Consider the following 18991-nt stretch of genomic DNA (forward strand, 5'->3'; position numbering starts at 1 on the left):
CGAACCTCCAAACCTCATCGCACCTCCGAACATCACCGACCATTCGAACCTTGTCAAACATCCAAACCTCGTCAAACATTTGAACATCGTCGAACCTCCGAAAATCGCTGTACTCCCGAGGGGCGACAGTCACGTTCGAATAGTACATCTTCGGACAAACACAAGAGATTTGAGCCTCGTAGAACCTCTGAGGTTCAACGAACATCATTGAACCGAACTTCGAAGGACATACAGACTCCCTAAGTATCGACACATTTCAAAGGTTCAACGGGACACGAGAGTTCATAAAACCTCCAAGGAACAGAGACATGCGAGAGATTCCCCTAATATGTGACGTTCACCTACAGATCGTCACTAGTCTTATGACAGGCGAGCGGATTCTCGCTCATCCCCTTATCATGTCTCGCGCAGAGACTATTCAGACCCATCACATCTAGGCTCGGAAGATGAACGCTACAACAAGTCTATTAGCCATTCATCCTACATGTCTCGATCTTCTCCTTCACTCATCCATCCCGAGGTTTGACCAAGAGATTACCCTCACACTTTTGATTTTCATCAACATGGTGATTACCCTTGGAACACTACTTCATATAGTGCCTACACACATGATTTGGAACGATATCCACACTACAGGGATCCCCACCCTCCATGGCATGGGTATCCTCATGATCCAGATTACAGACCTTATCGATCAAGCAACATTTCCTCTTCTCGTCATGAAGATTCTCCTCGGCGACATAGAGATAGACCACTCAGATCAGCTACCGTTAGTAGATGTCCTTCACCTAAAGATAGTCAGAGTTCTACTTCACCTACTCGTCGTACCGGCTCCCCATCGCCACCTCCTGTTCGACGCCCCCCTGTTTCCTCTGAATCACAGACTCATGCAACATCACAAGATCATCTCAAGCTATCCCTACATCATGGATCCCTAGCGAACTTTCTGCTATTCCAGCAGAACAGATTCGTTCTCTGTTACAGGCTGTAACAGCAGCATGTCTTCCCCAAATGGCACCTGCTGTACCAACTACAGTACCTCCATCTGCATCGACACACACTACATCCCTTTCAGTGGATCAACCACCAACATTGCTCATGGGATGATCAATTTAACAACAGGCTGTACCAAATGCCATGGTCAACACCCTCCCTTTCTGCTGGACGCATTTCAGGAGGTTGCCCGTGAAGTCCAAAGAGACACTTCTCTGCAAGTCACTGTTGACTTACTTCGTCTCCAGAGAAATCAACTGGAAGAACAAAGGAAAGACCGAAGACGACCATCCTTTACTCCTTCTCAACAAGACCTTAGAGAAGTTTTAAGTAATAGGTCTGCTTCTTTTCGTGGCCGTGGCCGAGCACACCAATATCAGCGATGAAGGAAATTAGGCGGACGCACCGTCACCTTTTCAGGGACTAAAGGAAACACTAACTCTCCTAAGTCAGGAGACACTAACCCCAAATGACTCACTAGAACAGCAGAACGACTGGGACCTTCCGACTCCAGCCATTCCGATTTTCTCGTCTCCCGCAGGCGGAAGACTAGGCACGTTCGCTTTAAACTGGACCATCCTAGACGACCCATACGTCATCAGAAGAAAGCCAGCTTCACATCAACGATCTGGAATTCAAAGCAGTGATTCTGGTGTCCTCAGACACTCCTTCAGTCCTCCACACTAATGATTCAGTCAGACAACCTATCAATCGTTTGGTCCATAAACAAGATGGGATCCACCAAGTCAACATCACTTCTATCTCTAGCACTCGACTTCTTCAAACTGATCGACTCACTCAACATTTAAGTTCGAGCAAGACATATTCCCGGCATCGCCAACGTCATAGCCGACTCCCTGTCCCAACCCGACAAACCATCTCCCACGGAATGGCATCTACATCCCGTGATTTTTGGGTGGATTTGCCAGTTATTTCCGTGCCCAGACGTCGACCTCATCGCTACCCGCTTCAATACTCAGCTATCCCGGTTTGTATCTCCTATCCCAGACGCCTTAGCCTGGGACCACGATGCGTTAGCGATCCCATGGGAAGGACTACATGCTTACACCTTTCCCCCATCCGGCATTCTACAATGGGTTCTACAGAAGATTATCAACCACCAATCGCCTCACTCTACTTTTGGTCACCCCCCTGTGGCCAACACGCAGTTGGTTCATAACGCTCATTCATCCCGCAGACAGAAAGTTTTACCATCTACCTCTAAGGGACGATCTTCTGTATCAACCACACTCTCAGCCACGTCATCCGTCGCCAACAACTCTCAATCTCTGCGTTTGGCGCATTTACAGAAATCATTGATAGCTAAGGGTTATTCTGAACGACTGGCCAAGACCATTTCTGGGGCTCACAGGTCATCTACTAAAGCACTATATGACCATAAATGGAAGGCATTTGAATCGTATTGTCATTCACATGACATTTCCACACCTGCCACGGCATCCCGCAACAAATTGCCACGGCATCCCGCAACAAATTGCTGAATACCTTCACTATCTTCGATCATCTCGTAAACTAAAATGTTCGACTCTAGCTACCTATTTGGCTGTGATCAGTTCTGTCATCGCAAATACAACGGGCACTAAGATTTCTACAATCGCCGAATTACAATCATTGATCAGATCGTACAAGTTTTCGGACCAAACATCACGTTTTCGACCACCAACTTGGGATTTAAACATCATACTTCGCCATCTAACTTCGGTCGAGTGTGAACCTCTCGCCGAGAAAGATTTCGAACACATTTCTTTAAAGACAGTTTTCCTTCTGGCCCTTGCAACGGCGGCTCAAGTGAGTGAAATTCACGCTTTAGACGTCAACAGAGTGCGTTTCGAACGAACAGCACATGGGAAAGTATTTTTGGGACTACGATGGGATTTCATCTCCCAAAATCAACTCTCTGGTCAACCCGATCGACTATTCAGTATCCCAATGTTGACTGCCCTCTTAAACCCTGACGAAGACATATCGTTGTGTCCGGTACGTGCACTTCGAATCTCTCTGGAAGCGGCGAAATCACTTCGTCGATTACGTAAGAGGTTATTCATCTCGCTCTCTGCTCCAGCTACTACCGAAGTATCCCGTACCACAATCTCGTTTCGGATACACTCAGTGATCCTTCGAGCCTACAAGTTCGCTGGCCTACCTGCTCAAGTCGCATCTAATACTCACGAAACGTGCTGTCGCTTCCACCATGGCACTGCACAGTAATTCCTCCTTGACCGCAATAATGGAGGGATGTTTTTGGAAATCCGATACCGTGTTCGCATCCCATTACCTCCGAGACATCTCAGTGACGGACGTTCAAGGCCTTCACCAGTTTGGACCCTTGGTAATCGCACAACAGATCTCCAAGACACAACTGCGCAGATAGGGAGATGTATAACCAGATGTTCATTACATCCATCTCTATTTATAATAAACATTTGTCATGATTATTGGTGTTTATTGTATTCATTCGGGCTTCGCCAGACTGAGTATCCAGTTAGAGGGTATAACCACTCGTCTGTAGAGACCTTGGTCTTCATCTTGAAGTCGTCAATAGACGCGGCCGATTTCGGTGTCCTGATCCCTTATTTCAAACACCTCTGCTTTAGGTATGTGTGTTGAGTAACGGATCTATGATTCTTTTGTGGATATTGTTGATCGTTTCCTCTTCTCGTTTTTTACCCATCTATTCAATCACTGACATGATTGAGGGTTTGACGAAGTGATAAAAGAGCTGCCGAGCGGGCCATCCTATCGTCCTCTGGAAATAGGAATACCCCGTCTTGTAGATTCGACGACTGGATGTATACTCTCTCGAATATAAGTCGCACTCGTTCGTTTTAGACATGCGATTACGCTTGATTACGTTTGAACATGTAACACATATTGTACCCGACTTATTGTGTTTCAATTGTTCGCGTATCAGGCTCTCAACATTCTTTGAGAGTGTTCTTCTTATCCTGTTTACGAGTTGTTGTTTTTTAGGGGTTTTTTGGGGTTTTTTTTGTCTTACGACACTTAACTGTGTTACTGTATTAAGTATTGTACCACAGTTACGTTCCAGCTTCCTTGTAAATATCCTACGGTTGTGATCTATAGACAAGGGAGTTGCGCCCCACCATCCAACCGTGGGATAAAATGCATCGTGTGAGATAGGATAAGTTTAAAAATTTGAAAATTGAATTATAAATTGTATATTTATATACTTATCCTATCTCACACGTTATATGCCCACCCGTCTATCCCCACATCGCAATTCCTTAGTCTTTATGCTCTTGAAAGAGAATGAGTTGACTGGGATAGACACGTGATCAGTGCAAGAAGGTCAACCAGCATGCATAGCGCGCATGACCCAGATCTGGGAGGTGACCGTGGCGATGTGAGGTATGACAGGGTTAATTAACTTTAGAAGCTGGAAACTTTTATTTCAGATACGTTTCCACTAAGAATCGAATGAAGAAAGAGAAAAGCATAGTGTGAGATAGGATAAGTATATAAATATACAATTTATGATAAAATTTTCAATATTGATATACATATATTGACAAAATCCCTCTTTAGTAAACCAGTGACCAAGTGCCGCAACTTCACAAAGTCCATTTTAACAGAAAAAAATATAAACAGAATGCTAAGCGGCCAAATAAACCTAAACGAAACACTTTATAAACAAAACAGACACCCACACCCAAACTGCTCCGATTGTAACATACCCGAAAACCTAAAGTGCGTTGATGTATGTAAGTTTGTGTTGATGTGTGATGATGTTTTTGTGATGTGTGTTCATGTGTGTTGGTGTGTAGCGATGTGGTGTAGTGTGTTGATGTATGTTAATGTGTGGTGGTGGTGTGTGGTAATGTGTGTTGTTGGGTGTTGATGTGTTTGTTGGTGTGTGTTGTGTTGATGTGTGTTGATGCCTGTTGATGTGTGTTATGATGTTTGTGATGTGTGTTCAAATGCATGATGTGTGTTGATTATGATAGTGTGTGGTTATCTGTGTTGGTGAATGGTGATGTGTGTTGATGTGTTGTCATGTATGTAGATGTGATTTTTGTTGATATGCTGTTATGTGTTGTGATGTGTTGCGTTGTGTTGTGATGTGTTTTGTAGTATGTTGATGTATGTAGGTTTGTGTTGGTGTGTGGTGATGTGTGTTCATTGGTGTTAATATGTTGTTATGTGATGCGATGTGTTCATGTGTGTTAGTTTGTGTTGATGTGTGTTGATGTGTGTTGATGTGTGGGGGTGGTGTGTGGTAATGTGTGTTGTTGGGTGTTGGTGTGTTTGTTGGTATGTGTTAGGTTATGTTGATGTGTGTTGATGTGTGTTGATGTGTGTTGATGTGTGTTGATGTATGGTGATGTGTGGTTATGTGTGGTGATGTGTGTTGGTGTGTAGTGATGTGGTGTAGTGAGTTGATGTATCTTGATATGTGGGGGTGGTGTGTGGTAATGTGTGTTGTTGGGTGTTGGTGTGTTTGTTGGTTTGTGTTAGTGTATGTTGATGTGCGTGATGTGTGATGTAGTTTGTGATGTGTGTTGATAATCGTGATGTGTGTTGATGTGTGTGATACATGTGATGTATGTTGACGTATGGCGATGTGTGTGTTGATGTGTGTTGATGTGTGTTAATGCGTTTTACTGTGTTGTGTTTTGTGTTATCTGCCTTCACTGTAGTAACATCATCAGGACACCATTACATGGCTTTCTTTATTTCATCAGTATATTTAGTATAGAATATAAAGTCATAACTGAGTGTTTTATTTCAATTGATGATGTGGCTGTTTTACTGACATCACATGCAGTTTAATTTCAGTGAGTTCTAAAACTCTAAGTCTGTTTGTTTCCAGCTAAAAGTGGAGACACGTCTATTGTGTGTGTTATGTCGGCCAGTGAAAAGTGTTTCAAGTCATATGCCGTCGAGACGAGGATGTGTAGCGGTAGAGAAATATATAATCTCACCACGAGCGTTAGTCAATCTGGATTTTGCTTTAGTAAGTCTTAGTACTACTTTACTACATCACCACTCTAAACTGTTGTAATGACAGTCACAGTGACCACACTTCTATTCTCACCCCAGCACCACTGTGCAATCACACCCTGGTTCTAAACCCCTCTGCACTGTCATGGCAATGACGCCCTGATTCTCACCCCTCTGCACTGTCATGTCAATGACGCCCTGATTCACACCCCCTCTGCACTGTCATGTCAATGACGCCCTAATTCACACCTCCTCTGCACTGTCATGGCGATCTGATTCTCGGCTCTTGGGAACTGTCACACTGACCACAGCTTGATTTTCACCACCTTGAAACTGTCATGGTAATCATAGCCTGATGCTACTAACCCCTCCAAACTGTCATAGCGACAGCACCCTGTTTCTCACCCTCTCCAAACTGACATAGTGACCACACCCTGATTCTTATTCCCTCCAAACTGTCACAGTGACCACAGCTTGATTTTCACCACCAAGAAACTGTCCTGGTATTCACAGCCAGATGCTAACCCCTCTAAACTGTCATGACGACAGCACCCTGATTCTCCCCCCCCCCCCCCCCCCCCAACATGATCGTCACCCTTTGAAATTGTCAAGTCAACCACACCCTGATTTCCACACCTTTGAAACTGTCATGGAAAATATACAATGATTTTGATTTTAGCCCTCTGGACATTGTCATGGCAACCACTTCCTTGTCGTCATCCCAGCGGAGTTGTCATTGCCACCACACACTGATGTTCAACCCTTTAACTGTCATGTGATCCAGGCACTGATTTTAAAACCTTCATAGCGACCACATCCTGACTTTCACCCCCTCAAAACTGTATTTGCGACCAAACAAAGATTTGCAAGCATTCAAAGCTATCACACAGACCATGTCCTTATTTGCACCTACTCGAAACTGCATAGAGACAGTACCGTGGTTCTGTCCCCTTCAAAACTTCTTGGCAACCATAGCCTGCTTTGGACCCATTCAAAGCTGTCATGGTAACCACATTCTGATTTTCGCACCTTTGAAATTGTCAGTACCACCACATCCTGACTTCCACCCCTCCAAAACTATTATGGTGACCACAGACTGATTTTCAAAACTTCGAAATTGTAATGGCAATCACACCCTGAATATTATCCCCTCAAAACTGTAAAAGAGACCCGAATTTTGGAAACTGTCACAGCGACAATATTCTGATTTTCACCCCTTCGAAATGTCGTGTTGGGCATACCCTGATCTACCTCCTCATTTGTTTGCGTCCATATCTTGATTTCCACCAATTCGAAACACGTCATGTCGGTTACACACTGATTACCATCTTAAAACCTAATATGGCGACCACACCTGCTTATCATCCTGTACAAACTGTCATGTCGTTTACACACTGACTACCTGACTTTAACAACTGTCATGGCGTTCACACGCTAATTACCATCTTCTAAAACTGTCGCAGCGACCACATTCTGATTATCTCCCTTTAAAAACTGGCATGGCGACCACAACTGCTTATCACACTTTGAAAACTGTCATGTCGATTATACAATGATTACCAGCCTTTAACAACTGTCATGGCGTTCACACACTAATTACCATCTTAAAAACCGTCATGGCGACCACATCCTGATTTTAAAAACTGGCATGGCGACCACAACTGCTTATCACACTTTCCAAACTGTCATGTCGTTTACAGACTGATTACCATTTAAAAACTGACATGGCGACCACATCCGGATTATCTCCCTTTAAAAACTAGCATGCAGACCACCCCTTGATGATAACAATGAAAAAAAACTCTCATGGCATTCAGATATTGATCAGCAACCTTCAACAAACTCTGATGTATTTGCATAGATGCTACCGTTGGCTCTTTTATTCGTATTACAAAAAACTTTCTGGAAACTAATTAAGCTTCATATTTCATTTTGCAGCTGACACATACTGTGAGTTTTATCAACCTTGTGCAAATGGGGGCACGTGCACGGAGCTATGGAATGGCTACAGCTGCGCCTGTCCGCCTCAGTTTTCAGGCGCGGAGTGTACAGGTAGGTTTCAGAATGGCCATGATGGAATGAATTCGCATCAATGCATCTTTTAAGAGTTTTTCAGCAATATGACGGCGTGTCAGATTGTTTTTGATTGTTTGTTTGCTGTAAGACACCAAACTCAGCAATATTCCAACTTGATTATCGCCCTTCAACAACTGGCATGGCGTTCACACACCGAGATTCATTCTTTGGGAACTATCATTGCGATCATATCCTGATTTTAAGAACGGTGATGCCTTATTTTTCATAATTCGGAACTGTTTTGTAACGTTGCTCTGATTTTCACCCCTTCGAAACTGTTATAGCGACAACAACCTCATTATGACACTTTAAGAACTTTCATGTTGTTCACAACCTGATTATGACACTTTAAGAACTGTCATGGCGTTCGCACACTAACTACCACCCTTTACAAACAGCCACTGCATCCAAACACTCATTAACAGCCTTCAAAAACATTCACTGTGTTCACACACTGATTGTCACACATCTAAAGCTGTCATGTTGTGCAGACACTGATTTCCTACCTTCTAAAACTGTCATGAAGACTATGCCCTGATTATCATAATTGCCGCCCCTATGAACAGTATTTCAGTGACACTAGTCATAGGAAGTGCAATCTTCACGATTGAGAACTTCTTTTGGTAGCGGAAGTAGCGGTAGTTGTATCAGCAGCATATGCGGAAGATGCTCAATATATTTAGTGTCAAAAATAATTACCAACTCCAAAATGCCAATATGAAGGAAAACCTTCGGTCAGAATATAAATATAGACGAAAGAAAATCTGGAATGAATGCTCGCCATAAAGATAAAGCCACCAATATTTCTGCTGTGCCTATCCTTTCGTATTCTTTCGGGGTTGTTTATTGGACAAAACAAGAAATTCGCGGTATTGACACCCTCGCACGAAAAATCATTTCAGGCAATGGAGTCAGCCATCCTCACCCTTCCCTTAATCGCTTATATTTACAAATCTATCTATCTATATATCGTATCTATATACGTGTAACACTGTAACACACAACAAAGTCCCTTCATCTACAGACTTAGCACAATCTTTACATATTGCACGTTCCTTTTCCAGTCCCCAATGACCAGAAGCTAGACATCCTGATTGTAGACGATGTTTCACGCTCCATCGGCAAACCCAACTTTGACGAAATAAAACGATTCCAAGAGAGTATGGTAAATTCTATCACCATAGGCCGTGATGCTGTTAACGTTGCATTGATAGCGTTTTCTTCAAACGCTAGAGTTGTATTCAGATTCAATGAATATAGCAACAACAAGTCGGGCGTCCTGGCAGCTCTAAAACAGCAGACATACGAAGAGGGTCCTTCTACGAACATTGGCGATGCCATCAAGCTGGCTACAAGTACAATTTTCAATGGCGACCGCAATGACGCTGACAACAAGGTCATCATGTTTACCGATGGGTACACCACAATGAAGGACCGGGAGGCCATTGCTGCCAGTATTGGTGATCTGACTGCCAAAGCTGAGGTATTTGTTGTTGCTATCTCTGAAGTAGATGCCAATTCCACAATCCACCTAATTGCTTCGAGACCTTCCAACATCTTCAAGATTGGCTCCCCTGTAGCAGTCAATGCTATCCTACAGAAGATAATGGCTGGTCCCGTCCAGTTGCAGACTGTAATTTATAGTGGATGAAATAGCTGCACTGAATGTTATTTCGTAACCAATAAATGGTCAGCATATGTTGCGAGTTTGTTGTTTCAAGGGTGATAAGTTTGTGTGTGTGTGTGTGTGTGCGCGTGTGTGTGTGTGTGTGTGTGAAGGAGAGAGAGACTGTGTGTGTGTTTGGGGCGTGGATTGGAGGTTGCTGACTGTTTAGTGAAGCGCAACCAACAGCAGGGGCACTACTGATTGTTTAGTGAAGCAAAACCAACAGTGGCATTGCTGACTGTTTAGTGAAGCACAACCAACAGCAGGGGCACTACTGATTGTTTAGTGAAGCAAAACCTACAGTGGCATTGCTGACTGTTTAGTGAAGCACAACCAACAGCAGGGGTACTACTGATTGTTTAGTGAAGCACAACCAACAGTGGCTTTGCTGACTGTTTTGTGAAGCACAACCAACAGCAGGGGTACTACTGATTGTTTAGTGAAGCACAGCTAACAGTGGCATTGGTGACTGTTTTGTGAAGCACAGCCAACAGTGGCATTGGTGACTATTTAGTGAAGCACAACCAACAGTGGCATTGGTGACTGTTTAGTGAAGCAAAACCAACTGTTGACATGGCTTTCAACGTGTTTATTCATTGAATTAAACGTTTCACACATTCTGTCTAGACGATGAACTGCATCGGCTGAAGAAATATCTAGTTAATTACGCATGCTCACTCACTCACCGCCTCTTCCTCTCGGTCCCTCACTCACTCATTCATATTATGTCCAGTAAATGGGGCATGCTCACTCTCTCATTCACTCACTGTCTAGACGGTAAAACTGCATCGTCTAGGGAAATATCTAGTAAATGAAGCATGCTCACTCATTTACTCACTCAATCACTCACATTCTGTTTAGACAGTGAAACTGCATCGTCCAGGGAAATATCTAGTAAATGAAGCATGCTGACTCACCCACTCACTCACTCACACTCTGTCTAGTAAATAAAGCATGCTGACTAACTCACTCACAGGGAGGATGGCAAGGTTTTAGCTACAGTAGGCCTAGTATCGTCACTAGCGGTTGCTCTGCAAAAGCAGTCGAGCGCAGAATTACGCCATGCCCCTAACAAGACAGGTCACAGTAACGTCATAGCTCGCCCCAATCGCGGTCGTAGTGTCGCCAGTCAAGATACTTCATGACTGGCAGTGATATGTGTCACCCGTGTAAAGAAGGGTGGGTACATTTTCAGTTTGTACTTTTAGAATCTTTAAGGAAATAAGATGAAACCAGAATAGTACATATAGTCAAAATGATGTACAATAGAATGAATGTTGCAGGAATTAGGTGCTTGCTTTATACAATCTTTAGACTCAGGCGTTTGTTTAGCCTGTCACCGTGGATTAAAATGAATGTAAACATTTATACCCCACGTTTCATCTGATAAGCTTGCTCTATTTTATCAGTATTTTGCAAACAAAGCTTGTAAGTTGCATTGCTTGAACTGATAATAATCATTTACAACTGAGATTAGAGACTATATGTACTCCTGCCATTGGTATGCTGAAAGTATGACATTGCTTCTAAGAAATACCAAAAATACCACAGTTAGCTGACCTGTTACCACTGTACTCCCGTCATTTGTATGCTGAAAGTATGACATTGCTTCTGAGGAATACCGAAAATACCATAGTAAGCTTATCTGTGACCACTGTACTCCCGTCATTTGTATGCTGAAAGTATGACATTGCTTCTAAGAAATACCGAAAATACAACAGTTAGCTTATCTGTGACCACTGTACTCCCGCCATTGGTATGCTGAAAGTATGACATTGCTGCTAAGAAATACCAAAAATACCATAGTAAGCTTATCTGTGACCACTGTACTCCCGTCATTTGTATGCTGAAAGTATGACATTTCTAAGAAATACCGAAAATACCATAGTAAGCTTATCTGTGACCCCTGTAATCCCGTCATTTGTATGCTGAAAGTATGACATTGCTTCTAAGAAATACCAAAAATACCTCAGTTAGCTGACCTGTTACCACTGTACTCATGTCATTTGTATGCTGATAGTATGACATTACTTCTCAGGAATACCGAAAATACCATAGTAAGCTGACCTGTGACCACTGTACTCCCGTCATTGATATGCTGAAAGTATGACATTGCTGCTAAGAAATACCGAAAATACCATAGTAAGCTTATCTGTGACCACTGTACTCCCGTCATTGGTATGCTGAAAGTATGACATTGCTTCTGAGGAATACCGAAAATACCATAGTAAGCTTATCTGTGACCACTGTACTCCCGTCATTTGTATGCTGAAAGTATGACATTACTTCTCAGGAATACCTAAAATACCATAGTAAGCTGACCTGTGACCAATGTACTCCCGTCATTGATATGCTGAAAGTATGACATTGCTGCTAAGAAATACCGAAAATACCATAGTAAGCTTATCTGTGACCACTGTACTCGCGTCATTTGTATGCTGAAAGTATGACATTGCTTCTGAGGAATACCGAAAATACCATAGTAAGCTTATCTGTGACCACTGTGCTCCCGTCATTTGTATGCTGAAAGTATGACATTGCTTCTAAGAAATACCGAAAATACAACAGTTAGCTTATCTGTGACCACTGTTCTCCCGTCATTTGTATGCTGAAAGTATGACATTGCTTCTAAGAAATACCAAAAATACCACAGTTAGCTGACCTGTTACCACTGTACTCCAGTCATTTGTATGCTGAAAGTATGACATTGCTTCTAAGAAATACCGAAAATACCACGGGAAGCTTATCTGTGACCACTGTACTCACGCCATCGGTATGTTTGATGTATGACATTGCTTCTAAGAAATACCGAAAATACCATAGTAAGGTTATCTGTGACCACTGTACTCCCGTCATTGGTATGCTGAAAGTATGACATTTCTAAGAAATATCGAAAATACCATAGTAAGCTTATCTGTGACCAATGCACTCCCGTCATTGGTATGCTGAAAGTATGACATTGCTGCTAAGAAATACCGAAAATACCATAGTAAGCTTATCTGTGACCACTGTACTCCCGTCATTTGTATGCTGAAAGTATGACATTGCTTCTAAGAAATACCAAAAATACCATAGTAAGCTGACCTGTGACCACTGTATTCCCGTCATTGGTATATTGAAAGTATGACATTTCTAAGAAATACCGAAAATACCATAGTAAGCTTATCTGTGACCACTGTACTCCCGTCATTGGTATGCTGAAAGTATGACATTGCTGCTAAGAAATACCGAAAATACCATAGTAAGCTTATCTGTGACCACTGTACTCCCGTCATTGGTATGCTGAAAGTATGACATTTCTAAGAAATACCGAAAATACCATAGTAAGCTTATCTGTGACCACTGTACTCCCGTCATTGGTATGCTGAAAGTATGACATTGCTGCTAAGAAATACCGAAAATACCATAGTAAGCTTATCTGTGACCACTGTACTCCCGTCATTGGTATGCTGAAAGTATGACATTTCTAAGAAATACCGAAAATACCATAGTAAGCTTATCTGTGACCACTGTACACCCGTCATTGGTATGCTGAAAGTATGACATTGCTGCTAAGAAATACCGAAAATACCATAGTAAGCTTATCTGTGACCTCTGTACTCCCGTCATTTGCATGCTGAAAGTGTGACATTGCTTCTACGAAATACCGAAAATACCATAGTAAGCTTATCTGTGTTCACTGTACTCCAGTCATTTGTATGCTGAAAGTATGACATTGCTTCTAAGAAATACCGAAACTACCATAGTAAGCTTATCTGTGACCACTGTACTCCCGTTATTTGTATGCTGAAAGTATGACATTGCTTCTAAGAAATACCGAAAATACCATAGTAAGCTTATCTGTGACCACTGTAATCCAGTCATTTGTATGCTTGAAGTATGACATTGCTTATTAGAAATACCGAAAATACCATAACAACTGTATTACCTGAAACACCAAACGATATACGATGCACGAGTTTTAGTAATAAGTTAAGAGTGTGTGTGTGAGTGTGTGTGTATGTGCGTGCGTGCGTGCGTGCGTGCGTGCGTGTGTGTGTGTGTGTGTGTGTGTGTGTGTGTGTGTGTGTGTGTGTGTGTGTGTGTGTGTGTGTGTGTGTGTGTGTGTGTGTGTGTGTGTGTGTGTGTGTGTGTGTGTGTGTGTGTGTGCGTGCACGCGCGCGCGCATGCGTGCATGTTGGGAGTAAAACATCAGTTTTCTCAAGGATTACACCGGTGGGCACCATATCCTGGTCAAAATATCAAACGGTATCCATGGATTCTCACAGACAGCAAATACCTGAATGTAACGTAAACACACAAGAATAACATAGACATCTGGAAAACAATTTTTAGTATTTGACTTACCTGTACAATGTAGGTTTGCTATTCAGAGTATTGATACTCATATGCAGATATTAGATTCATGAAACAACGAAATGACGCTTGCGGGGGCCATTTATTTCATTGGCATAACAATTCCACCAACAATTAAAGTCCATAATTTGAAATAATGAGTAGGTAGCTGATGCTGTACACATTTAATGAATTTTATATCTGATTTTTCATCAGTGAACAGCCATTGAAACAAACATAATAAGTCCTTATATTGATGACATATAGCACACCCCTTACCAATGGCAAATGTCTACTAGTCGTTATGATACTTGAACTATGGGGAAGTGTGGCAAGGACACTAGTGCCAGTTGTTATCACTGGTGTATTTATATTTATGAATGTTGTATGTTTCTGTTCCAAAACAAAATAACGGTCTATTCAGTTATTGAAACATTTTAACAAAGAGAATTGATATTGTAAAACCAACGACTTCTTTATGCTCAAGGTCTTGTTTTTCAATTATTCCTCTTAACACATCACAAAACATAGAACATATAACACAGCACAGAACAGAGAACACAGTACAGAACACGGAACACAGAACAGCACACAGCTCAGAACACATCTCACAACATAGAACACAGCAAACAACACAGAACACCTCACACAACATAGAACACATAACATAGTACAGAACACTGCAAATACAACAGAACACATCACACAACATAGTACACATAACACAGCACAGAACAGAGAACACAGTACAGAACACGGAACAGAGAACAGCACACAGCTCAGAACACATCTCACAACATAGAACAGAGCTAACAACACGGAACACATCACACAACATAGAACATATAACACAGCACAGAACAGAGAACACAGTACAGAACACGGAACACAGAACAGCACACAGCTCAGAACACATCTCACAACATAGAACAGAGCTAACAACACAGAACACATCACACAACATAAAACACAGCAAACAACACAGAACACATCACACAACATAGAACACAGGACACACTACAGAACACGAAACACATTACAGCACACAGCTCAGAACACAGCAACCAACGAAGAACACATTACACAACATAGAACACATAAGACAGTACAAAACACTGAACACAGAACAGCACACAGCTCAGAAAATGTCACACAACACAGGACACAGAACGGCACACAGTACAGAGAACATCAGACAGCACAGTACACAGAACACAGCACACAGCACAGCACACAGCACAGATGGCAAACCCCTAGATTTCTGCGCCAGGTACAAGTGGTCACATACATACACACACTGATGACAGAACACAAGATACAACAGAATACACACAACACAAATGAGAGACTTCCCAAACACCAAGAAGAAAACGCAAATTCTACCATGAATTTGGAATTTACTCGATTCTGATTGGTCAATCAGAGGCTATTAAATCACAATAAACCCCCTCTGATTGAAACAGCTGGTTTGACGGCCGCATCACCGCGGAAGCTAAAATTGATAGAATAGTACTATTTTCAGTCATTGTCGGTAGGCACATTTAAATAATTATATCTACAATTACAGGTTACAAAATGCACAGATGCGGTTACTACAATATTCAAAGGATGTGTGGCAATACATTTCGTGCAGACAAATACGACAGAAATCAACAAAGGGAATGTATTTACGTTTTGGAGACAACAAGGAGCTTGGAATTTTGGCGCTTTTCTATATACGACTGTGACGTCATATCTTTTGCGTCACAATGAGCGATATGACGTCATAATGGTGACATGCGATGTAGAGCGAAAGCCTTGCAAAGCTTGCTTTGTTTTCTTTAGGGATGCCCACCTCATGTTAGCTTACCAAGTTGCCGTGATTATATACTTTCCATGCCTGTCATATGTTCGAGCTAAGTATTACGGTGTAAACAAACTGCTTGCGTATATACAACACCATATTTTGTTTGGTGATTCCGCAATTCAGATCGATAACCCACTCAAAACACTGAACTCAACCCATGCCGCTTCACTCAGAGTTTGCGTTTTATTTAGTCATGGTAGAATGGAGATAAACATACTGTGTTTTCAATGTAGAGCTAGGTTACCTGTAGATTAAACCCCGCTAAATTTAACATTTGAAACCTCACGCTGCGCGATCGGTTCCAAATTCAATTTAGCGGGGTTAAATATACAGGTAACCTAGCTCTACATTGAAAACACAATATGTTTATCTCTTAATTCACAGCAGACAAAAAACACAATCTTCCTAACATTTCAATCAACAGCCCTCCCTACATCCTTCGCCTGCGCCTTCAAATATAAAGTCCACCCTATGAGAAAAACAAAACAAAAACAGCCAATGCACACACTGCCTCCATTGGAACAACCCTCCCACACATGCCCAAACTATCCTTTCTGCAGGAAATGTGGATCTAAAAATAGACTGTCGATGTATCAGTTGTAACAACATTCCTGGAAGTTCTTGGTGGGTTCGACTACAGAGAAGTCTCATCCGCTGTCGGGAATGCGTGTAGAGGTGACAGGGGCCCTCCGCAAATGTCACATGAGCCCGGCTGTACCTGGATGACCCAAACCCTCCTTGCTGCATTTTGTTAGTTCTTATTTGTAAAATATACCAATTAGAAGAATGATTGTGACACATAGCACAGTTAGGATGTGTGAGTTGAAAAACAGAGAATTATGTTGGACTACGTTGACTTTTATTTCTCTTACATTCCGATGTCCAATATGTAAATTACATGAAGATAACAATTTAGGAATCGCCATATCCAATATATAAATACAATTTTTATGAAGGCCCTGATAGCTACATATCGTATAAAATGCTCTCCGAAAAGGATGCCGAATGGCGCGCAAAAGTACATGTATGCCAGATATCTCTTAGACAGAGGATCAACACGGCGCAAAGATATTTTGTAGGTAGATACCTAAAAGCAATTTTAGTACCTATACTGTCAGAAAGCGCACATATGTATCCCAGAATGTAAACCAACTTTTAAATTCAGAATCAGGATATGAGATAATGGCATGAGTACACGTATTTACGTAATACATAAGTAGAAAAAGAAAAAAACAGAAATTCAAAGCAAAACTAATGATACGTTTTCACAACAATGACTTCCTATAACAAATGCTATTGCTATTAAGACACAATAGGTATTAGGTAGATATAATCGTAGTGGTATACATGATATATGTTTAAAGTGTTTTCAGAATGGAATGGTATAAAAACTGTTTTCTTGGCACATGATAATGTTTGCAACATATGTGGCACATGTTTGTGATTGTGCATGTTTTATATAACCATGAATCATACCATATGAATTATTGTTGATGGCACATATGTCTCATGCTAGAGTACTACGGAGTAAGTGAGTGAGTGTTGTTGTTGTTGATGTCATATATGTCTCGAACTGCAGTAGTTGGGGGGTAGCTCAATAGCAGATGTTCTGATTTATTTACACTAAACCTTATCTGAAGGTTGAGCAAGTCAAAGGAAAAGTGCCAACATCCTATACCGAGTTTCGTTCAGGTCACTCCGAGTGAGTGAATGAGTTTGGTTTACGCCGCTTTTAACAGTATTACAGTTATATCGCGACGTGTCAGCTTAATGTGGGAGGAAAGCCCGAAGTGATGCAGGTCTCAGACGTTTACCTCTTCGGTGAAACCCACGAGCACGGGTATGGTGCTGACAAACCTAGAAACATAATCGGATCGAACCGGGATTCGAACCCACAATCATAGGTTTCTGGCGTGCCCGAGGGACGCAACTCTGCACAGCGAATCTCGGCGCCTTAGACGACTGGGCCACCCGTGCCCCCCACATGTCACTCTGACATCGGCCAAACACAATGTGAAGTCATCTGGCCGAAATCCATACCTTCTTGAAACATCTTATGCCCATTACTGTTTCCACAAACAACTAATATACAACTCACTAAATCTTAATATACCAAAGTTAAAACGGGTCAAGCTGACATGCACGTCGATTATACATGTATGACTAGTCTAACAGATGTGTTAGTGTGGCGCTACAATCCCATGCTCCTTACAGCGCAGATATAGTTTCTTATTCTCTATACCTCCAACATGGGACGACTAAATTTGACAGCAGCAGAGTATTGATGAGTAGAATAAGAGATGACCTTTTTATAATATCATTCTGTATATAGAGGATTAATAACACAACCAGCCTCAACATACACACTTTGTCTCAGAGAAGCTCTAAAGGCTCAAAGGCAAAGCCCCAGTCTCTGATGATGAATATAATCTAGTTTTTTAAACGTTTACAACCTCCGCCATATACGATCGAGATGTAATCCTGTTTTGAGCGCTCTGCAGTTGGAGGAGGGTTTTCTGATCCCCTCCCCGCTTTGAACCGGAAACGACTTTCAATGGAGCGAGTGGCTTCAGGCATTTATTTTTTAAGTAATTAATGTGTGGAAGAAAGTTTTAATTTTTGTCTCACCCTTTTCTTTCTTTTTTTTAATAGCTTTGACGTCATGGGGAAAGAAACTTACCTGATGTCAATATGTCATCAAAAATAACGAAAAGGGTTCCTAATATGGGTCTGGTAAATGTTTCAGGAGTTGATAATTAGTTGATTATATCAGTGTCTTTATAGCATGTTTCTTGTAAACATATTGCACCTGGTTTAAAATCTTGAATTTAGAGTTGTAAGTCATTATATTTATTCCTAAGCCCTCTACAGTTTTATTAGATTTGATGCTTGAGCCATGGTGGCTCAAATGGTAATCTCTCATGTGAACATGAGCACCAAAGCTGTTGTGGAGAAATAATATCCGAGGACGAGGGGGTATTGGGCGTTTGATGGACATTTAATTTTTATTTCACTTTTTTCTTTCTTTTTTTAATAGCTTTTGTTCTGCATTTGCTGGTGCGACATGAATTGTCCCAGTATCAGCCTGAGAG

General features: G+C 41.7%; 1 protein-coding gene across 1 annotated transcript in view; it reads left to right on the forward strand.

Moving 5' to 3' along the window:
• Nucleotides 1-9742, forward strand: part of LOC139472772 (cartilage matrix protein-like) — a 32104-nt gene extending 22362 nt beyond the window's left edge. The window contains exons 4-6 of the mRNA XM_071255239.1: nt 5846-5989; nt 7915-8028; nt 9117-9742. Coding sequence (XP_071111340.1) covers nt 5846-5989; nt 7915-8028; nt 9117-9703 — 845 coding nt within the window. The 3' untranslated portion in view covers nt 9704-9742. The remainder of the gene's footprint in view (nt 1-5845; nt 5990-7914; nt 8029-9116) is intronic.
• Nucleotides 9743-18991: the final 9249 nt, after the last annotated feature.

This window comes from Haliotis cracherodii, unplaced genomic scaffold (assembly GCF_022045235.1).
Source record: "Haliotis cracherodii isolate W230 unplaced genomic scaffold, xgHalCrac1.p SCAF_25, whole genome shotgun sequence".
Lineage (NCBI taxonomy): Eukaryota > Metazoa > Mollusca > Gastropoda > Lepetellida > Haliotidae > Haliotis > Haliotis cracherodii.